This window comes from Ixodes scapularis, unplaced genomic scaffold, assembly GCF_016920785.2.
Source record: "Ixodes scapularis isolate PalLabHiFi unplaced genomic scaffold, ASM1692078v2 PGA_scaffold0__279_contigs__length_252992795, whole genome shotgun sequence".
NCBI classification, from domain to species: domain Eukaryota; kingdom Metazoa; phylum Arthropoda; class Arachnida; order Ixodida; family Ixodidae; genus Ixodes; species Ixodes scapularis.
Window position 1 is genome coordinate 124,725,435 of NW_024609835.1, and position 22,223 is coordinate 124,747,657.

Here is a 22,223-nt window from a genome sequence, read left to right on the forward strand (position 1 = left end):
AGAGCGGGCGAAATCAATCGACCACGGTTACAATTCTAAAATGCGACTTCGTGAACTTCAGACACGCTGCCTAGAAGCTCGGGCGATTTCGTTTTCCTCTGTTGCGGACTGCTCTAACGTTCCTGGAGGACAGAAAGGCGTTTTCTACGATTTCAGACAAAGCTTCAGATATCTGGCAACGGCAGTTTTAAGCACTGAGGGAAGTGCTGCACCATTTGCTCCAAAATGTAATTTTTGCTAAGAATTACGCCACACCTGTGCTGAAGTCGATGTCTATCTCAAGAACTAAGATTCTCGAGAAAACTTAGTAAAGCAGTAGGATTGCTGGTTGCGGGTACTGTGATAAAACAGAACCAGCGTCTTGTACTCCTGATAAGATCACTCGATTATTGTATCTGCCATATGCTTTCGTTCCGTGGCTGCAAAGCGCCGTGGCACTTGCGCCACTTGCGTCAACTTTCACCTTTCACCAGCATGCATGCGTCGAGCTTCACCGCTTTGCACCGGAGTGCTAGGTGCAGAGACTGATCTGGGGGAGCGCCTGGCTTAGTGCGATAGGCATGCAAATTATGCTCAGGATTATTACGGGTCGCCCTTCTTTGTTCTAAACGTAAGTTGACCTCTAAATATATAAAAAAAAAAATTGAGCATTAAAAGAGAGAGAGAGAAATAAAACGAAACACGACTCTACATATATTTGAATAAATATGGTAGTTATGGTGCAGTTCTTGATCGAAAGAGCAGCGAACTGTGACGTAACTCTGGTTCCTATGCTGCTAAAGAGCAGTGTCACCTTTAAAGATTGAGTGTAGGCTTTTATAGTTTCGGGTGGTTGTTTTTGCAGTTTATGATATTAGAGTCTCGAACTTGATAGGTTCATTAAACCTACGGGACGCATTTTTATTGGTGGGCGCGTTAGCAGATATGCTGGTTTTTGCTGGCATTTTACAAAATGTATATTTACGGACTAAACAAACTACTGAGTGTAAAATGGAGAGGGGATAGAGTATTTATCCCAGTGAAATGTTGCACTATGATACACTTTTCAACCATCTTTTAATACCCATTGTAAATGAAACCTGCTCTGACTACAGCTCTATTAAAGAAAACTGTTCCTTTTACGCCTTATCGATTGTTATCACAAGCGGAAATAAGTCATATGCTGAGTATCAAAGAAGACCCCTCGATCACTATCATAAATGAACTCATTTAGACATGCAATCACATTTTCATTCTCAAGTGATGTGCTAACAGATGTCGGCATCTGCTCCAAAAGCGTCAGTGGCTGCTCCAAACCAATATTTTGCCTGCTACGGAATCTGTTACAAAAGGTCAAATGCCTAGTGATGCAAAGCTATCGATAAATTAACTATCGATGCTATCAATAGTTTTTCCAAAACTATCGATAGTGTCGCAGAACTATCGTTAGTTTTTCTACACTCGACTATGGATAGTACAGTAAAACCTCGTTATAACGAAGCTGAAGGAGCGGTCATAATTATTTCGTTATAACCATTAGTTTGTTATAGCCACTGTCCATTTCTTCCCACTTTTAGCAAACAAGGGGAATTATGATTGCTTTTTTATATCCATTAGTTTGTTATATCCCATTTTGTTATAACGAGTTTGTTATAACTCGTTATAACAAACTCGTTATAGTTATTATAACTGTACTATCGATAGTCGGCTATTGATAGTACTATTGATAGTTCTTTTACTATCAATAGTCAGATTCCGGCGACTATCAATACTGTCCAATGTACAATCGATAGTTTTGCACTACTGGAGCGAACACAGTTCCTGAACTGCCGCTCGCCTCCCTTCCTCCTCTCTTCGCCCAAACTCCCATCTTCGTCAGCACTGAAAGCTGAATCAAAGTTGGGATGGTAAGTGCTTGGCCTAGTTGGTGTCCCATTTGAAAAAAAAAAAAAAAAAGCGAGAAAAAGAGAAGAGAGAGGGACGTAAACTACTAGTATCGCAAAACTATCGATAGTAAACTGTCAATGGTGCTATCGATAGGTTTACAATAGTCGACTATCGATAGTTTTCTGATAGTCGATTAGCGATAATTTTCCGATAGTCGACTATCGATCGTACTATCCATAGATTTTTGATAGTCAACTATCGATAGTACAATCGAAAGTTTTTCGGTAGTCGACTATCGATATAATCGATAGTACTATCAATAGTCTTGCATCACTGCAAATGCTGCTTCCATGACTGTTTAAGCATCAAGGCTAGGTGGCGCAAGCTACTGCTCATTATAAGGGGTACAGCCGTTGGCATCTATCCGTCCATCCATCTGATGGCCGAAGCATTGTAACTCTGAAGCTTAGCTTATTTAGCAGCTCTAGGTGTGGCAACACGTCCGGTAACATCAAGCTGTAGCAGTGAACATTCTGTGAGTAAACGAGGTCCGAGTCAAAACGGAGAGCTTCCATCTGAGAGTTATTTTATTTATTATACTGTTTGTAGACTAATTATAGTGCTAAATTGGATTAAAAAGTCATCCTTGCCTCGTGTCGCAAAATTTAGTGGTTTTTCGGGACGGCTGTTGCAGGATTTTTATTTTCGAGTTGGCAACGCTGCGGGGTATTGACATGCCCCAAATTTGAGCTCACCACATAAGTCACCTTCACCGCACTATTTGATGTCGGCAGTTTAATTCGAAGAGACGAACAGGAAAAGAAACTGGCAAAAACTTGTTCATGCTGGCTGTATGGTGCTGTGTACGCAAATATCAGGGAATAGGGTCATTTTATTTAAACGTGGAAAACTGAGCTGACCTGGATGCGAAAAATAAGGACATAATTGAAGAGGAGAATGGGCATGGTTACACATAATGCCAAGACGAAGGTAAATGAAAGAGGAACATAGTCGTCTCCGAGTGCATCCGCAACGTCAATCCCGTGGTTTGTTTTCTTTTGTTTTTTTAGTTTGTCGTGCAGTCACGTCTTGTAGCCAAAGGCTTGCTGCCATTGTAAAATATCCCAAGATTTTTTTTTTCTTCCCGAGTTTTGTATAGAGGTTTTTGTTAGTTTAAGTGCTTCGTTAAAAACAGAATTTAAGCTCTTGCTGTGTGCTCTGCCTCGAGCCTTCATCATCGACGATGATGGAGGAAAATTTAAAATGATAGGAATGCAGAGAAACGGGAAGGTTCCATTGTTCGAATCCCGGAGAAAAGCTCACCGGAGAAAAGCTCACCGGAGATTAGCTCACCGAAGAGAAGCTCACCGCAAAACCGGCGGATGCGGAGAAAAGCTCACCGGCCATTGAGCGTATACGCGGAGAAAGGCTCACCGATATTTTTTCTTCTTTTTATATGAGGCTGTTGGATCGTGCGTAACATATATCAATTTATTATCACTAAAATTCGTCAGCTTAGTAAAAAAAAAGTCCTTTTTTGTAACCTATGTTAAGCTTATTGGGTATATTGCTCCCAAATTAATAATTGCGGGCGAGTGTTTTTTGTGGCTTACTCTCTAGGCAATGAAAGCCTAACTAAAAACTTTACTTGAAGAACAGGAACAAGTAAAAAAAAAACAAAAAAACTTAATGATGTTTGCCTAAAACCTAAAAATCAAAGCTGTAAATGCCGAAAATCTAAAAGTGCATGCGCAACAACGCGGTGCCTGAAATTCTCTTTGAAGCTTTTGTTAACCTTTGAAAACAGGATAAAACATTCAATACGATATTGAGGCTTCTTTCTTCCACGGATATACATGCTTTCTGGCCTTCCGTACTGGTGTTTCCACACGTTCCCTTCGTGTGACAGTGCCCTTCTACGGTGAGCCACCGATGACCTTCGGAGCTGCACACTGGCACCGTTGTTACTCGTGACCTATATAAGTAGTAGTCTTCTGTATGGTAGCGAATTGGGCGAGTTGGTGAACGTTATACGCCTCGCAAGTGGGCTCATTTTCGTCTTCTGCGCATAAGAAAGGAAGTAGCGGTGACGTCAGAACGCCGAACTCTGATTGGCTGATCGCGCCCCCCTATCTCAGCGTCGTCTGCTCCTTTGCAACGTCGTCTGCTCGCAACGTCGTCTGCGTCTGTCTTACCTTTCCTGCAACTTTCGGAGCGAACTCGACCTCGCCTTTAAGAGAGGGCAGACGAAATAACTCGAGCGTTACGTTGTTTTTAGTCTAACAACTAGCAGACGCGCATCAAGGAGGGAAGTCAAAGGACTTCCTGGCGAGGTGTCCCGGGGCGCCGAGGTTTTTTTGCTTAGAACCGAGGCAAGTTCCCTCCCAAATACTTTTTCCCTCCATTCGTGTGCGGCGAGACCCCTCACTCTTTAACGGCGTCGGCGGGTTGGCGCAGTTAACGTCGTCTGCTTTACGTCTGCTAGTCAAAGCGGTCAAAGCGATGGCTGCTTTACCTTTGCTGCGTCTGTCGGAGATTCACCGCTTTTTCATCGGCGAGAGTCACCGTTGCCTCGGGAAACAAGGAGATAACAAGAGGAAGAAATTGACCCCTTAATCTAAAATTGAGGTCACCAATCAAAATATTATACGGGAAGGGTTCACAAAAGTCGCGCGGGCATATTCCACTCAGCACGCCAGCCGGTCGTGGGCAGACGGTCGCCGAGTCGCGGAGAGCCTGCTAGGCCTAACTGCCCAGCTCGTTTGGTCGCGTTCGGTGGGATCGTGGCCGTGGGAGCTTTTCCCGGGTGTTTGTGGATCCAGCGTTCTTGTTCGTCGTGGTCTGTTTCAAGTACTTTTTACTTTTTTCTTGCTGCTTGAAGTCGGGACGCGTCAGAACCGCACGTAAAAAAATAAACGTCCGTGGGTCGTCGCGACCGCGACGTTGTCGGCCATGCTGATTTGATCGTAAGAAGTGCGTAAGACAGCTTCGGAGCTGTCGTAGGATTTTGTCGTAACCTGCGCAAAACTTGCGAAAATTTCGTTTCGTGAATACGAATTTGTTCTTAAGTTTTGTCTTACGCACATTTTTGGCGTACGATCGTTTCGTGAATCTGGCCTCCGCACTTCCGAAAGTCGCAGGAAAGGTAAGACAGACGCAGACGACGTTGCAAAGGAGCAGACGACGCTCAGATAGGGGGGCGCGATCAGCCAATCAGGGCTCGGCGTTCTGACGTCACCGCTACCCCCTGCGCGAGAAGCAGACGAACTTGCCCTCCGCATACATGGTGAAAACCGCTCAAACGACGACGACAGAGGGAAGACAACAAACACGACACGACGAAGCTGTTCTAGCAAGTAAAGTTTTGTTTGTGAAATTAGCAGAAAAAAAAAAAAAAAACAGCGTAGCCGACACTGATTATATCAACAAACACTTAGTTATCTATTAGGCACTACACTATATTTGGAGCTGAAACGGTTCGTACACCGCTATTCATTCAGCTCGCAAGGAGCAAACCTCTTTATCTGACAGAGCTAGCGACGGCGCACTGTCAGGTGTCAATAAATTGTTGCCTTTTTTACCGGTGTACGATGTTCTGATTTTATACCCTTGCGGCTTTATTAATATACAAAATGGGTTATTACTAATTCCTGAGGAATTAGTAATATCCCCAATGAACTTCAAGAATACTACAAAAAAGAGGACATATTTTTAATGAAGTGACGAATGCGAATTGTGTTGAATTGCCACGTTTGACGCAGAATCAAGCTAAGCTAAAAAAATATCGGTGAGCTTTTCTCCGCATCTGCCGGTTTTGCGGTGAGCTTTTCTCCGGTGAGCTTATCTCCGGTGAGCTTATCTCCGGTGAACTTTTCTCCGATGAGCTTTTCTCCGGTGAGCTTTTCTCCGCCGCCCCCATTGTTCATTGATCACAGAGCAGGGAATAAGGGTAGAGGGTGATGAGGGCAAGGTAATTTATTAAACAAACAATTGAGACAACATTCCGAGAACTTGAAACGAACCATTGAATGTAGGGAACGTGTCGCGTCCGGCCTTGTGCGACAAGAAAGGCTCGGATGCCGGCTAGCTGGTGAACACCACCACGGTGGTGAACACAGTTGTCCCCGCGGTGATGCGACGACAGGCCTTTGTACAGGTACGGTGTGTGGCTCCCTCGGTCCACGCCGCGGACGTCGCTCTCTCGTTTTCGGAAGGGCGGGGGAGACGGGCGATTCCCCGCGCGCAACGAGCCGGTCGTTTTCGACGGCGTGGCGGCGGCGTTCGGCGAAGTGCCTGCCGCCGCGCTGTTCAAGGACGCGATCTCGTGCACGGGAGAGAGGGCGGGGGAGGCAGAGAAAAAGGTGACGCCGTGTTTTTGCGTGACGTCGGCGTCTCGCCCGTCGTCTCACGTGCCTTTCTGCTCCCTTTCTCCTTCCTCGTTTCTTTCTCTGTCTCTGTGCAGAGAACTTTTGTTTCTATTTTTTCGATCGGTCGTTTCTTGGCGTTGTTTACTTCCCCAACTGGTAGATGGCTTTCGTCACGCCGGTTTCGTTCTCCGGGCCTTGAAATAGAGGGGGGGGGAGTTTTGTTTATTTTTGTGAGCTCTTGGAAACAAAAGCACGAAAACGGCTGTCGAGGTTTTTGCCCACTTTGAAGGGGGTTGAATTTTCTCGTTCATCAGTTTGAATTAGAAAACGATATAGGGGGGGAATTAATTTAAAATATTGCCGATTCTTTTTTTTTTTTTAAGTACCAAGCGACTTTGCATTAATGGTTATTCATGTTTTAAGGATGTTCGTTCAGGCCTTTGCCTGTAATGCCTATTATGTCTTCTTGCTGATTTTTTTTAGTTGATTCGTTTCGCAGTAAATGTATTTCCTTCTGTAATAACTATCCAGCAGTGTTTGCAAACCGAGGATAATTGTGCATGATGAGGGGTTTCATTTAGTTCAGTCCTTGGGTTAGCTTCTTACTTACCCATTGTTCAGGTCCTGTGCTCGAGTAATTTTCTTGGCACCTCTTTTTTTAGTGGAAGTCATTGTGGTTGTGGACAGTTTGTTCTTTTTATGTTTGGACATGTTGATTACCGTACAATAAGTTGGCGAGCTGTGGACGCTAGGGCCCTGCGACCGAATGAGACCTTCGGAGCTAGGCAGGTCACCCGGCGTCAAGGGGGCATTTGTGTCACCACTCCAAATGGAGGCCCGAGGCCCGGAGCAATCGACTGTCGTCTGCTAGCCAAGAGTCGTCTGCTCTGAAACAAACCAACTTCGGATGAATGACCAACGCAGCAACATTTCCACCCTCTAGAGTAGCGAGCACTGTGGGAACTGTTCATGAGACAACCATACACTCAATTTAGCTGCGAATCTGACGGGTGCTAATGCCAGGACATAGTGTAATCTTTTGATCGGAAATGGACATAGTGTAATCTTTTGATCGGAAATGGACATAGTGTAATCTTTTGATCGGAAATGGCCAGTCACGGCGCTTTAAGGCAAAAGAAAGAATAAAGCAGATACGGATGTGGCGTCACTTTTTTTAACTGAAACTCATAAATTTGTGATTATTTACTCACCCCACTTTCATTGAAAACTAGGTTAATGTAGACATGGCCACTTCTCCAGTCAAATCGGGCACTTAGCGTATAATTTGCAAAATTCCTAGGTTTGGGAAATGTTAATAGTTGGCTCTTGAACGAAGTGTGCACTTTCACGGTATTTTACAGTAGGTTTTTCTCGTCACAGTCACACATGATGGTAGAGGGGTTGTGACTCGTGAGAATATTCTATTCACAAATTGAATCAAGGCAAGCATGACACTTGAAACGTCAGAACACATAGTTTGGAAGGTGCAAAAAATGGCTAGCTTGTACTCGTTCAATGATATCTTAATCCTCAAGAAACCATGAGAAGTAATGGCAAAAGCGACGTCGTCAATTTCATCATTACTTCAGAAAAAGTTATAGAACTGCAGTTACAAGTCACATTTTGAAACATTAATGTGTTACAGTAAAAAACTACCGAAAAAGTAACAAACTTACTCATAGCGTGTTACGACCCCGACTGCTTGTGCCTTCTTTGGCAACCCAAGAATGCTGTGAACTGTCTGCCTCCTGGCCCATGGCTGCCATCACTCTACATTGTTGCTTCCCCGTTTGCAGCCATATTTTTTTTAACTATTCGTCTTGTTGCTTTATGCACTCATTTCACTTATTCCAGTGTATCTATATTCTTTGAAAGTATTATGCTTTTATTTTCTAGATAATTCTCTTTTTTAGGGGTGAAGCTCTTTAGGGTCTAGCCTTGTCCGTCTGGCATCCGTGCTCACATCGATCTTGCTGGTGCTCATGCTGGTGACCTCACATGCTCATGTGCTCGTGTAAAGCAAAAAAAAAAAAAAAATGTTTGCGCAGTCGACAGGATTCAAACCTGTGCGGGGAGACCCTAAAGGATTTTTAGTCCATCGCCTTAACCACTCGGCCACGACTGCGGGATGAGTAGGGGTCTCCGAGATCTGGTAGTAACACAAGAGCTGGGGATGTTATGGATGAAACGTTGCATGTAGCTGCTCAACGTCTATGCAGGAGAGGGCGCTGCGGTCAAATGCGTATATAATCGCGTTAAACTTAGCATGCATTGGCTCAACGTTTATAGACGAGAGGGCGCTGCGGTCAAATGCTCAAATACGTATAAAACCATGTTCCATACCACACATTCTCTTTCTGACATGGATGAAAACGAACGAAAGGCTTGGCTTCTGCGGCTCACCGTCTACGCGGACAAGCACCACCAGAGCTTCGCCCCAGTCAACATTATTCACCGCGTAGAGATGCGGTCAATTCTTTTTTTATCCATGGCATCACTTTTTTGTGACTCACTGATATTTTATGACTACCTTACTGGGAAAGTGGTGCCAAGAGGTCTGCGACTTGATTTAATTTATCCGTAGAACACACGTTTTGTTGATTATAAAAGAGTTTGAGAAAGTGTGTAGATTGCAGTATTTAATAGGTTTCAGCTGCTTATAATTATCTCAGTTAGAAACGAGTGGAAGCTATAGGAACAACAGCATACATACAAGCTTGTATGCCACCCTTCCGTTTTCTACAGATCTATGTTGGCGTGCTTGCTGAGGTGTTCTAGTATGTCAGATTTGATTTTTTTGCTTGGAATGCTTCCTTTAAGATGCATGCAGTGATGTGATTGCGGCACCAATTATGGATGCCGCGAACCACCCTAGGTTCGAGTTTGAATGGTTTCGATATTTTCGAATCAAACTGATGTTCGATTTCGAGAGGTTTCGATATTTTCGACCATACGGAGGTTCGAATTTGAAAATTTCACAACTTTCCAAAATCGTGAAGTTTCGAATTTGAAAAGTTCGAAGCTTTTACGGTTTGTAAAAGTTCGGGTTTGATTATTTTGAATATTTGTTTACTTGAGGTTCGAGAAATTCGAAGATTTTGAATCTCGCTAATTTAAAACTCGAGAGATTCGAATCTTTCGAATTTTTCTGGATCTGAAATTCGAAGAATTCAAACATTCGAATTCTTCAAGACATAAAGTTCAATAAATTTGAATATTTCGGATTTCTTTCTACATAAAGTTCGAAAAGTTGGAAGGTTTTGATTCTCCTTTGGGGCTAAATTCGAAAAAAAAAACTTCGAAGGTTTCCGATTTCTTTCAAGTCCAAGCGCACAAAGTTCGAAGTCCGGTTTTCATGTTTCGCCACAGTTTCAATTTCAAATAACGTTTTCACGCCTCACTGGTTTTCACAAAATCAGGTTTAGAAAAGTCGGGCGTGATATTTAGACTGCGCAAAGTTGGTCAGGCAATTAAATGAGGCGACGAGTGTCCCGGATGTGCTGGAATATTTGCCAGTGCAGAGTGACGTGTGACAGTAGATCAGCAATTGTGACCGCCAGCCCAGGGTGGTCATTAATGGCATCACGAAGTAGTGATCACATGAACGCACTGCTTAACGATACTCATCCAGTTCGAAACGGCGAGGGGCAGGCAGGTAGTTGAGGCTCAGAAAAACCTTGAAGCGATCTGGCAAACTGCCCCCTACCCCCTTGCACGCTGGTAGTAATCCGATCGAACGCCTCCCGAGTGACAAGTTTAGTTTGTACACAATGCAAAATCCTGAGACTGGGAATGAAATTTGAAAGAAAAAGTGTAAGAAGACAGAAAAAAGGAAACAGGACAACACCCCAAACACAGCTCTGGAAATGAAATTTGAAAGAAAAAGTGTAAGAATACCGAAAAAAGGGGACAGGACAACATCTCAAACTCAATTCAACTGAAAACTCAGCTCAGGACAACGTCTCAAACTCAACTAAGCTGAGTTTGAGACGTTCTGTCCCATTTTTCTTTCTTCTTACACTATTTCTTTCGAATTTCATTCCCAGTCTCGGGATTTAGCATCATGATCAACATACACCAGCTCGCCTGCACCCAAAAAGCACAGAAGCTGACACAACTTGACAACTTGAGCTCAAGGAGTGTTCTAACCATACCATTGGCGTCGGAAGAGGAAAAACGGGGGGGGGGGGGGGGGGGGGGCTGGCTGGCTGGCTGGCTCCAATCCCCCCCCGCAGATGTTTCGGACTGTTAAAGAAAACAATACGGAGAAAGAGGGCACGGTTGAGCTTATTTTAATCGGAAATTATTTATGCATATGTATAGCTACTGTCGCTCTTCACTGCATGAAAGATCGCGTAGATGGTCATTGTTAGAAACTCGTTGTCAGAAGGCACTACTCGTCGCATGCTCAGTGGCTCGGAAGTTCAAAGCTATGTCTTTTCGACCTAAATAACTGTGTCATTGGTAAAAAATAATCAATAAATAAACATAACAATAAATGCAAAAATAAGAAGCTGGAAAGAAAAAAAAAACTATCAAGAACTTACCGGAAGTGTTGTATTCTTGCATATTCAGAGACCCAGAACTATGGAACAAGGTTCTCCTACCAAAATGTGTACAGGTCAAAAGAAACACGTCCCAAAAACGCGAAATAAAAAAAAATATAGTTATATATATTTTTTTTTTTATGACGTGCTGAAATTGAACAATTTTGGTAATCTTTCCCCATGAGTTAATTTATTCCTTAACATGAAAAAAAAAATAAATAAATAAATACATTATCTTGTATTCTGCAGATGGTAGTGACATGTACGGTCTGTGGTGTTAATTTAAATGCAGTACCTCAGACAATGTAGGCGAAAAAAATTACCAAGTTTAGGGCATAATTGCCCGTAGATACATGTTTGGATATTTCTTCGAAACTCATCTTGAACAACAATAATCATATCTTAAGACGACACTCATCTAGGCTATACACAGATCTTAAAATGTTTAACATCTCTACCATAAATAGCTACGGCTATAGCGCGCTTCAAATATGGCACAAGCGACAATTGTCAAAAACCCGTCGTCCTTCCTCGCTCCTTCGGGAATCTATTTCTTTAAAACCAAGCATGCCAGATGATTGAAATAAACGGCACTGTCTTTCGCAAGGAATGCGGCACCACATGTAAAATTGAGAAAAAAAAAAATTACGAATGTACCTCACTGCTTGAATCCAAATGAAACTGCCCGCCGGTCTTTCGAAGTTCGACGAACTTCAAACTTTTGCCCTAAAAGTTCGAAGTTCGTCGAACTTTTAACTTCTCAGGAATGGAAATTTCGACAATTTTCGATTTAGATTAATAAGTTTGAAAATTATTGATTTTCTTAGTGTAGGAAGTTCGAAAATTCGAAAAATTTCGAACTTTTTAGTGCATGAAGTTTGAAAATCATAGAGTTTTTTAGTCTATCAAATTCGAAAGTTCGACAAGCATCGAATTTTGCAGCGTAATAAGTTCGAAATTTCGAGAAGCGTCGAACTTCTTAGTCTAACAAGTTCGAAAATTCGACTTCCGTCGAATTTCTTGATATGGAAAGTTCGAAAATTCGAATTCTTTTGAACCTTTCGAACCACTTGATTCAATTATCGAACCTTCGGTTCGAAAATAGTTTGCAGCATGCCTAGTGCCAATCGTGCCAAACTGTGCCAGGGGGCTAACCCTGATACATCCTGCTCCATTTTGCCAAAATATGGGTTGCAACTAAACTGAGTACCGTAATTGAGCATGCCTGTGTTATGTGGCGCAAGCAGCTGCCCAGCACAAAGTACCTTGCATCAATTGTCCATCCGGTCTTGCATGGTTTTCCCGCCGCCTCGCGTTTCGTGCTCTCGTCCTGTCATGGGTCTCGTCTCGCAACTTTTTTAAAAATATTTTAAACGATAGACGCGGGTGTGGTCGAACGCTCCGACACTAGCTGCCGGGTGCCAGCCATGCCGTCATGCTGTGAAACGAAACCACGTTATTGCGCGGCAGGAGTTACTTCGTGAGCTTAAAGGGGTACGGAAACATGAATTGAAATATTCAAATTTCGTTCGGAAATGACTCAAGCATGACGGATAATAACCGTAAATCATAATCGCACGTTTGTATTTTGAACGATTGGCTATATTTTTCGTTCTAAACGGTGCACTCGAGCAAGCGCTCGAAGAGAAGCGAGCGGAGAGCGCGATGCGTCATGGGATGTCCGGCGCAAACAAAAACAGAAAGAAAAGATTTCCCGCGTTCGTGGAGTAGTAAGGCAAGCGTGGTTATGAGCTTTGCCCTTGGTGGCGTTGTCAGCATTGTGGTGGTGTCAATAGCGTCAGTGCGTTACAACCTAGCCTCTCGAAGTACCCTTGGGGTGACGAGCTTGTGGCTGGCCCAAGGAGCACGTAGCTTCCACAACACTGTCAGCTTAGGGCTGAACGGGGTGGGGAAAGCAACTTTTGTTCGAGTTTTGAGCGACGAGCTAATCTTCTAGGGGGAGAATGGCTGTTTCCGGTTGCACGAACGAGGCTTCCAGAAAGAAGGGAGTCCTTCCTTTCCGTCTTCTTGGACCGTTTGGTACAATGCGCGATTTGTGAGTTCAGGAGGAAAGCTAAGAAGGAAAACGTTAAAATGCCAAAGGGCGGCGCTGCTCCGAAGGAATCTGCTACGTCACGACTACGTAGCAGTTTCCACAACGTTGCTAGACTACCTCCCAAATAGGCTCCGCATGCATCCACCAGGTGCACATCGAAAGATTGTTTATTTACTTTAAAATTAGTTTTCTGGTTCTTTTCAACGGAAGACTGGTGTTCTTGAGGTTAGGGTGCAACATGCAACACATTAAAGCTAGAAAATGAGCGCTGAAATTTCGTTTCCCTACCCCTTTAAGCACTTGCTCCTGAAAGCAATGGCCGTGAAAAACTAGATTTTGTCCCCCCTACCTTTTAGTCAGCGTGGTCACGCAACGTCGGGTGTTGCGGCCCCCACGTCGCTGCAGATGTGGCGCTTTCTAATATGAAACTAAGTACCGCCGCATGTTCATCAACATTCCTGTTTTTGTTTAAATCATACGTTACTACAAATTCCTCTTTAACTCAAAGACTGCTGTTTTCAAAGTATTGATTACCGAAGTTTCTCTCGGTGGGCTTCCTTTTGAGAGGGACCCTGGTACGTGAAAAATCTGCCGCGGGAAAAAGTGGGTGAAGAGAAGTGAGCTAAAACAGAGAAGGGAATGTTTGCACGCTGAACCCGCACAGCGCGCTTGTTTGTCTCGAGTTCAGTCGTTGCACAAAGCGGTCCAAGAACTTTTTGACCCTGGCTCGCGAAGTCTTGCATTGATGCGCTCAGGTCCTTTTTTGTGTGTGTGTTTAGTTTGTACCATGTTTTGCCGGCCTGGCAAGCACACGCCGCTGGACTGTTTTTTGTCGTAAGCTCGACAGTTACATTTTGCGTACAATTTTGGGAAGCAGTTGGTGACGGAATGGAGTGGCATGGCTTCAGTTTCGATCAAACAGCTGTTATCTCCGCTCGCGCGACGAAGCACGTGCAACTACAAGCCTGCCGAAGTTGCCCTCACGTGCATGCGAACATGATTGCACGACAGAGGCACCAGCCGGGACGCTTGCAATTCATCATTTCACATTTGCTTCCTTTTGACGAAAATTTGGCACATCGGGAACCAGTAAAGCGGTGGCAAGTGGTTTTTTGGAATTGCTCGGCAATGCCTACAGCACTGTACACTTTTGGGATGTCTCAGCAGTAAAACTACAAGCAGCGAGTTCGGTCACAAGTCACATCAGAACACAGCACAACACAAAGTGCCCTTCATTTGTACAGCACTTACATTTGTACAGCACTTAAAATAAATATTTTTATTTTTCTAAGAATATCTGTTCTAAAAGCCACTTCTGCAGCTCCGAAACATTTTCTTGGCTGCTCCAAAAGCCACTTTTGCTGCTCCAAAACACTGTTTTGGTTGCTTCAAAGGCCACATTTGCTGCTCCAAAAAACTGTTTTGGCTGCTTCGAAAGGTGCTCCAAAATGGCTTAGGCTAACCACATCACTGTGCATCCAAACAGAAGAAGGCAAGTCAGGCTGCATCAGTGATGGGGAGGGGTCACACTGTTCTAAAACTTTCTGGGTGGCATGCATAAAACCTTTTGAATTTTATATGAACAGTCTGTTCATAGCTTGAAGGGCATCAACTGGCTTAGTAGGATGTAGTATTTGCTCTCCAGTGTCTCACATTAACCACCTCACATGCCCTGGCTGTCGTATCTGAAAAATATGGCAGCATGGCATTGCTTTATACAGCTTTGTCTACAGTGCTGATCTCAAGTTCTTTATTTTGGCATTTGTAGAAATGGCAGAGGCTGCGAGCAAGGCACACAGAGAATCGTGCGAAATTGTGTATGCCCTTTGCTTCCACAGGTGTGAGGGTGCAGTGCAGTTTTGCTTGCTTGCATCTTGCTAGCTTGCCTACGTTTCCTCTATCTCCTGCTCACTTCACCAGATGTTGCCTCTTCCACAACATTGAGACAGAACACAAAGCACCAAATGCACATCTTGTCTTGACAGTTCTGTCCAAAAGGCACAGCACAGATACGCAGAGGACGCGAGTACTGTAGCAAGCACACACACGGGATTGAGGAATTGTGAGGGAGGGGGTTGAGAGCCTCGGGTGATCAACACCCTTGCGTGCAGTCGTAGAGGCACAACGGGAGAGTGCGGGACCTGTACAGCTAATTTCCAGGATACCTTACTGCATCAGTCGAGGGTGTTGCTCAATTTGCGAAGTGGCTATTATTGCGTGTCTTCGCAGTTTTCTTAAATTAAGTAGTTCTAAAAGTGGGATGACGCTTTCATTTATTTCTGCACATTTTCTTACTTAGACTGAAAAACAAGTTTGTTGCTGTATGTGCTTTTTTCTTTTTTTGCTTCTGCCAGGTGGTGACACTCAACGAGGCAAAGACATTGCTAAAAGAAGACGATGATCTCATTATTGCGGTGTATGACTATTGGCTCAACAAACGGTTGCGGACGGTAAGAAACTCCGTTTGTTTGTTCCCACTGTATTGAATAGTGTTGCATTTGGGCATTCTTTCCTTATTCTACCATGCTTATTGCAATGCGCTGGTTTAATGACTTGAGGTTTCAGCCATTGCGAGTAGAATTATCGTATGAAATTGTCTTTGAGACACATTTTTGGCATTTTCTTTAAGATGGAATTTTTACGAGCTGACCATGGGTGCTTGTTTTGTTTGTCTTGCAGCAATGTCCATTGGTACCTCAAGTAAAATCAGAAAAGCGGGATGGATCAAATAACAGCAATCCTTATGTCGCATTCCGGAGAAGAACAGAAAAAATGCAAACAAGAAAAGTGAGTTGCTCACATTTTCACTCCCGCCTCTGGTGCTCAAATTTCTTGAAAGCATGACTTTTTCTTTATATTTTTTTCTCAGTATCTTTGTCTTGGGGCACCTCATAGAAGTGACCGTGATATTAGTCTCATACTTTAGACTTGAAACACAGAAATAACTTCTTGACATTCTGGTACTAACTTCCTTGGCAGGAGTGACCTGTTTATTACACTCTGGCTGCCTAATTAAAAGGGCTAGGCTGACACAATGCAGCCCGATCCAGTCTATTGCTATAATCTGACAAAACTTGTTATATCGCATCTCTAATTCTGTTGTGCACGACTCATTGCCTTGAACAGAGATGCCATCAGAGTTGGATGGTGGCATTGGGTGTTTTGTAGAGGTGTGCGAATATCAACATCTTACAAAGCGAATTGAATTGAATGTTAAAGGTTATTAATTAAATTGAATTTTTTCAAAAAAGAATAGTAGTATTGAACCAAAACATTTTTTAAAACAAATATTTTCTCTTTGATGTGCATTAAGCAAAAATGCTCAATCAAAGCAAAACTGGAATTTTTTTTTTCAATGAACATTTATGAAAAGGGTACTTTTATTGCAATAAGAAAAGTATCGCACATGGGAGTAATAAAAAACAGATGAAATAAAAGATCAGTCAGTAAAACACCATTCAAGGAGTAAAGTTACAGAAGTACACACGTGGAGGCGGGTCAGCAAGCCACAACCCAGTCGGAGATCACGTCGCAAATGAATGCAACCATGAGAGCATAAACAAAAGTACACAAGCAGTGGCGGGTCCGCAAGCCGCAATACAAAGTCGGAGATTGCTTTGCGGAGCTGCACCAATTTCGTGCAATCGCTTTTTACGTGGCTGAACTCAACCAAGTGAACGTAAACGGAAGTACACAAGTGAAGGCGGGTCGGCAGGCCACAGCAGAGTTGGAGATCGTGCAATCACGCTGCGCAGCCGCACTGTCTTAGCGCCATCTCTTTCTGTGTGCAATAGTTCTGTTGATAGAGGGCACCACAAAGAAGCTATAAATTAAGAATACATTGTTGTTTTCGCGGAGGGAGCAGGTCTCACTTTTACCAGTGAAAACGGGTAGAAATAAATAACAAAAGGAATACTGGCAAACTGATAAACCAGAAAATCAAGCGGAAAATAACACGAGCCAGAAGAAGAAGAGGAGGAAGAAAATAGATGGTGCTATGGAGAATTACACGAGCCAGATATCGCCGATAGCCAAGGTCAGCCGTAAATCCATATCCGAGTCCATGGCACCTTGGCTGCTGTAGTGACCGTAGGAAAGAGTGTAGAGTGGTCCGTTGCGTTTGTTCTCACGACGATGCACGTGCCATTGAAAATCATAGTCCTTCATAAAATCTATCGCAGCGTCTGAGCCACGACCACTTCGCCAACTCCGCAATCCAGACATCTTTGCCTGCAAAGGACAAATCTCGCTACCGCGTGCAAATAATTTTCCAGTGCTTCATACCAAAAGAAAGGCACTTTGGTTGGCTTTCTGGGTTTGCCAAGCTCGAAACCATACTGCACAATCTAAAAACAAAACAGAGAACTCGACCGCGAGTTGACACTAATCAGTGAGTTCTGCATTACTCTTAGTTTTCGAAGTATTCGAAGAACAACTCGGAATACTTCGAACAGCGAAAGTGCGAAGTGAATCGAATGGAAGAGCAAGCATTATTCGCGAAGTATTCAAAGTTTTGAATATTCGCACACCCCTAGTGTTTTGCGATTTCACGGTTGCGATAGGAGGTGTGTTGGAACTTTTAAAATGTATAGATCAATCTAAGGAAGTAGGCCCAGATGGAATCCCACCGAGAATTTTAAAACATTGTGCAGATGTAATTGCCTTGTACCTTTCTATAATATATAACAAATTGTTGCTTGATGGCCAGACAACTGTAAAGTGGCACACGTGCCGGTGCACAAGAAAGGGGCCAAAAAGGAAGTTTCTAATTACAGACCCATTTCACTAACGTTTATATGTTGTAAATTTCTAAAACATGTTTTATATTGTCACTTCATAAAGTATCCTATCACAATTTTTTCTTTGAATCACAACATGGATTTCGGAAAGGGCTCTCGTGTACTACAGAGCTGACTGAGCTATGTCATGATTTGGCCACGGCTGTTGACAAAGGTGGACAGATTGATTGTGTTTTCTTAGAATATAAAAAAAATGTTAGATACGGATCACTCGCACTATTATTACAAAAGTTAGGGTGCCTAAACTTTGACATGACTATCCTAAAGTGAATACAAGCATCACGTTAGCAGTGTGTTGTTTTAAATGGTAAAACTTCAAAATCTGTTAAGGTAACATCCGGTGTACTGCAGGGCACTGTTTTGGGACCTTTGTCATTTTTAATATTTGTTAATGACGGTGTAAATTCACGGGTATGTTTGTTCGCGGATCATTGTGTTGTTTACACAGGCATAACAGATGGGGAGAGTTCCAGATGGCTGCAGTGTGACCTCAACGGATTAGAACAATAGTGTAAAAAGTGGAAGATAAAATCAAATGTAAAAAAAATGTGTCCATATTAGTTTTACCCGTAAAACAAAAACAAAAGTTGAAACGTGTTATCAACTGAATGAAGAAACCGTACCAATAAAGCAAGCAGTTAAATATCTAGGCGTCACGCTATCAGCGGACTCCAATTGGAATACACATATTGACGATGTTGTTATGAAGGCCAAAAGAGCGCTTAGATTTTTAAATTGAAATTTAAAGAAATCATCTAACGCTATCAAGGAGCTTGCCTATCTCTCGTATGTACAACCAGTTTTAGAGTGTGCCTTCAACCTCTGGGATCCTTCTCAGCAAAGCCACAATGTTGCACTAGAAATAATTTAGAGTTGTGCTACACATTTAGTTCTGGCGCGGTATGACCGTTTTGCGAGTGTAACCGACATCATTAAAGAACTGGAATGGTCTACATCGTCTTTAAGACAAAGAAATTTATGCTTGAAGTTTTTATACAATATATATCACAATATAACTGGCATTAACACCTCATCTTACTTATTACCTCCAAATTATATCTCCCTAAGAATGGACCACATTCATAAGATAACACTGCACTAGGACTGAATTGGGCAAAAACTTTTTTTTTTGTTAAAACTAAACGAGTGGAATGCCTTGCCCAGCGAGATTGTGTGTGCCGCAAATTTGGAAATGTTTTTTTTTCAAGTTTATTTGCCCCTTGCGGTAATGCCTGATGGCACTGCAGGATCATGATGAATAAAATTATCAGGGTGTCTAGTGACCGGGAAAACCAGGAATTGTCAGGGAAATTTTAATTGCTTGGAAAAATCAGGGAATTGTCAGGGATATTGTCAAAAAGCGAGCCCAGTCACGAAAAATGAGCCGGAAACGCCATCGAGTGCCCTGAGCATGGGCTTGAGGACTGAGGGGCAGAAAAATGAGCATCAAATTCTGCTTAGAGCGGAGCGCAAGCTCTGCCCACCTGATGTAGAGTGTGCTCCCCGATGCAAAGGAAACAGCCGACAAATCCTGTCCAAGCCTTGGATTAGATTGGATTGAGGACGCGACACTAAGCTAGGTCTAGTTGGAGCTACTAGATTTAGTAACAAATGGGAAAGTCGCAGACCCCAATCCAATCCAAGTCGAAGGTATCCGAAAGTATGCATCTGGCGGCCATGCTGTCATTCGGTTATTGACGTGTGTGGTTGAGCGTCGTGGTTTCATCATGTTTCCAGGAGTGGCCTCTTCACTGACTATGTCGGCGGCAAAAAAGTGCTCGTTTAATTGTGACTGGAGGAGCCTGAATATTTTAGAATGTGCAAGTTGGATTAAGCCCGTGCAAAATGATTCTCAGAGTGCTCAATGCCATGTGTTGTAATGGTCTTATATATTTAACCGCCTCTAGAGCGGTCAGGGAATTTCACCTGAAATTGTCAGGGAAAGCCTGGAAAAGTCGGGGAATTTAAAAATAATAATTTGCTAGACACCCTGAATAGTAAAATAAAGAATCTTTGCGGGGTAGGTCAGACAACTCCTTTCCAGGAGGCTGCCGTTACGTTTTATTCCAAAAAAGATGTCGGGCTAAAGTTTTTTTGTATGCTACTGTGAAGGGGCTTCGATAAGGAATGCGCAGCTTGAGGGTGGTGCATCCATCTGAAACTACCTGAAATTTTTCTTTTCTCCGCAGAATCGGAAAAATGATGAGGCCTCGTACGAGAAGATGCTGAAGTTGCGGAGAGACTTAAGTAGAGCAGTGTAAGTGGGATCTATAGCTGAAGCATTGCTGTTGGAGTGTTCACTGTTACCGCCCCCAAAGGTGGTTGATGCTAGTCCCTGATGGTGTGCCCCTCCTTTTTAACGGAGAATGTGTTTTATCAGCTGAATACCAGGAGAAAAACGGCGCAAAAAACTCACGAAGGAGTGTCATGAAGAACTGTCACATCAATTTCCCCGCCAAATTTAGCGGGGAAATTGATGTCACGTGATCATGCCATGTGTTGTCAATTTCACAATTTAACGGGGAAATTGATGTCACGTGACCGGACCATGTAATTTCAATTTCCCAGCTAAATTATGCTGGTAAACTGACATTACTTGATGTGACCACATGACATGACTTCAGGTCACATGATGTTATAGTCGGTTACAAGTCAAGAAGGTAGGAGAAGCTCCTCCCACAAGTGTGATGCGCCCGTTTCAAATCTCTCCGCAGTCGAAAGAAGAGTTCACTGGAAACGCTCCTTGTTCCGCTTCAATGGATTCCCACTTGTCTCCGATCCCACTTTTTAAGAAAGCGACCTTTGTATTCATCGGAGAGGGAACCGAGCCCCTGAAAGCAGCCTTTGTATCCATCGGGGGGGAAGCTAATCCCCGAAAGTCGTATTTGTTTCCGTCGGTGGGGGAGAACTCTAATCTCCCTCTCGTGGCTTCTACAATGCTAGGTCAAAGTAGAAAGATAAAGCAAATATGTACAGAAAGGCAAGACCCTCCTCGCGCGTTGGCCGCGACGTCACGGAAACGGTGGAACGCTATTGGATGCGGAGGTGGCGGAGGGATATCTGATTCCCTTTGAGGGGCATTTGCCGCTACCTTCTTAACCTGTAACTGACTATAGTTTCTACGTGGTAGTTTGCGCTCAACACATCCATGCTTTCCAGTCTTTGTTAGCTTGATCAGGCTGGTATAAGTAATTTAGTTGTTTCTTTTTTCAGGACACTTCTAGAAATGGTGAAGAGAAGAGAGAAAACCAAGCGAGAACATCTTCATCTCACGATAGAGGTGTTTGAGAAGAGGTGTGTGCCGCGCTTTGCCTGCTCTCTTGCGCTAGACAATGCCTAACTCTGAATTATGTACCACTCTGGAGTAGCATCCAGAGTACAGCTGATTTAGCAGGAAGAGCTGGTCATGATTTCTTTTGAGGCCTTTGATGGTGGAGGTGTAATTTTATGGGTAGGGGAGGGGGGATCGCAGAGGTGAGGGAGATGATGTTCTTGCAGGGGTTGCATAACTGTTCTGCAACCCCTGCAAATGCCTGCCCTCCTTTTCCACAAATTATACCTCTACCAACATTCTATTGCAGCTTTTACAGTGATAGCTCTTAAGGCCCGTTCACACTCTTGCGACTGCTTGCGACCTCTTAAACCTGGGTTCCTTAAAACTTCATAAACCAGAGAACACACTGGCGCCATCTATTGGGAAGCAGTGTAAACTCGGCGGTCCGGCATATTTTTTTTTATTTCTCGCGCAATATCCTTTCTTTTTTGGCTCGAAAAACTTTTGTCAATGTTATAAACGAGCCTTTCTATGGGTATTACGCACATTTGACCTCGGAAATCCCGCAAAACCTTCGCTTTTGTGAAATGCAGTTCTAGGGTCACCGCATAGATGGCGCCACAATGTCAGTGTGTTCCCTCATTTTAGAAACATTTAAGAAGTTGTAACAGATCTCGTCTCTCTCAGTCGTACTCGGTCGCAAGAGTGTGAACGGGCCTTTATGGGCTCTTCCCATCACTGGAAAGGATGTCCGTTTTTGATGTTGTTGTAGTTGATGGCGAGGCGTCCGGTCGTCGATGTTGCCCAATTCTTAGAAAAAGATTCCCCGCCACCCGTGGGAATCGAACCTGGGTCCGCCACGTGCAATGTTGAGGCATAACCACTGAGCTATGCCATGCCGTTAAAAACAGCTTTATTCTTAAAGTTTTTGTAATACTAAAAACCCACTTGCGTTCTCTGGAAAAAAAAAAAAAAAAAAAAAAAAGATGGCTGATAACAAAATGCCGTTCTAGCACTGCCAATGCCAAGAGCTTGTGCGGGGAGACTCGCTTTCACATATTTCAGAACAAAGTGGTCAGATGTCTATTTTGTTCTGAACGCTCTTGTTCACGCACCCCGCAGTGCGGGAACACAACGCCGATTCCCAACGACTTCGCTGTGACTCCTCGCAGCCATTGCTGTGACTACTGCGGATGAACCGGGACTGCTGTCTTTTGTTAGGTCCTTTGCAGCTGCATGTTGTGGGTCTGCATGAGATGACTGGGTAGCTAAATGATCTCAATTAAGGCTATGGAAGGAAGTATGTGTAAATTG

General features: G+C 43.5%; 1 protein-coding gene and 1 non-coding gene across 2 annotated transcripts in view; one reads left to right on the forward strand and one right to left on the reverse strand.

The window, feature by feature from the left end:
* The window catches only part of LOC8053961 (enhancer of polycomb homolog 1), a 98,276-nt gene that overhangs the window by 41,742 nt on the left and 34,311 nt on the right, over positions 1 to 22,223 (forward strand). The window contains exons 4-7 of the mRNA XM_029973895.3: positions 15,191 to 15,286; positions 15,516 to 15,623; positions 19,825 to 19,892; positions 20,849 to 20,929. Of these exons, the coding sequence (XP_029829755.3) occupies positions 15,191 to 15,286; positions 15,516 to 15,623; positions 19,825 to 19,892; positions 20,849 to 20,929 (353 nt within the window). The remainder of the gene's footprint in view (positions 1 to 15,190; positions 15,287 to 15,515; positions 15,624 to 19,824; positions 19,893 to 20,848; positions 20,930 to 22,223) is intronic.
* On the reverse strand, positions 8,277 to 8,358 carry Trnaf-aaa. Its single transcript has one exon. It is a non-coding gene; the product is annotated as a tRNA-Phe (tRNA).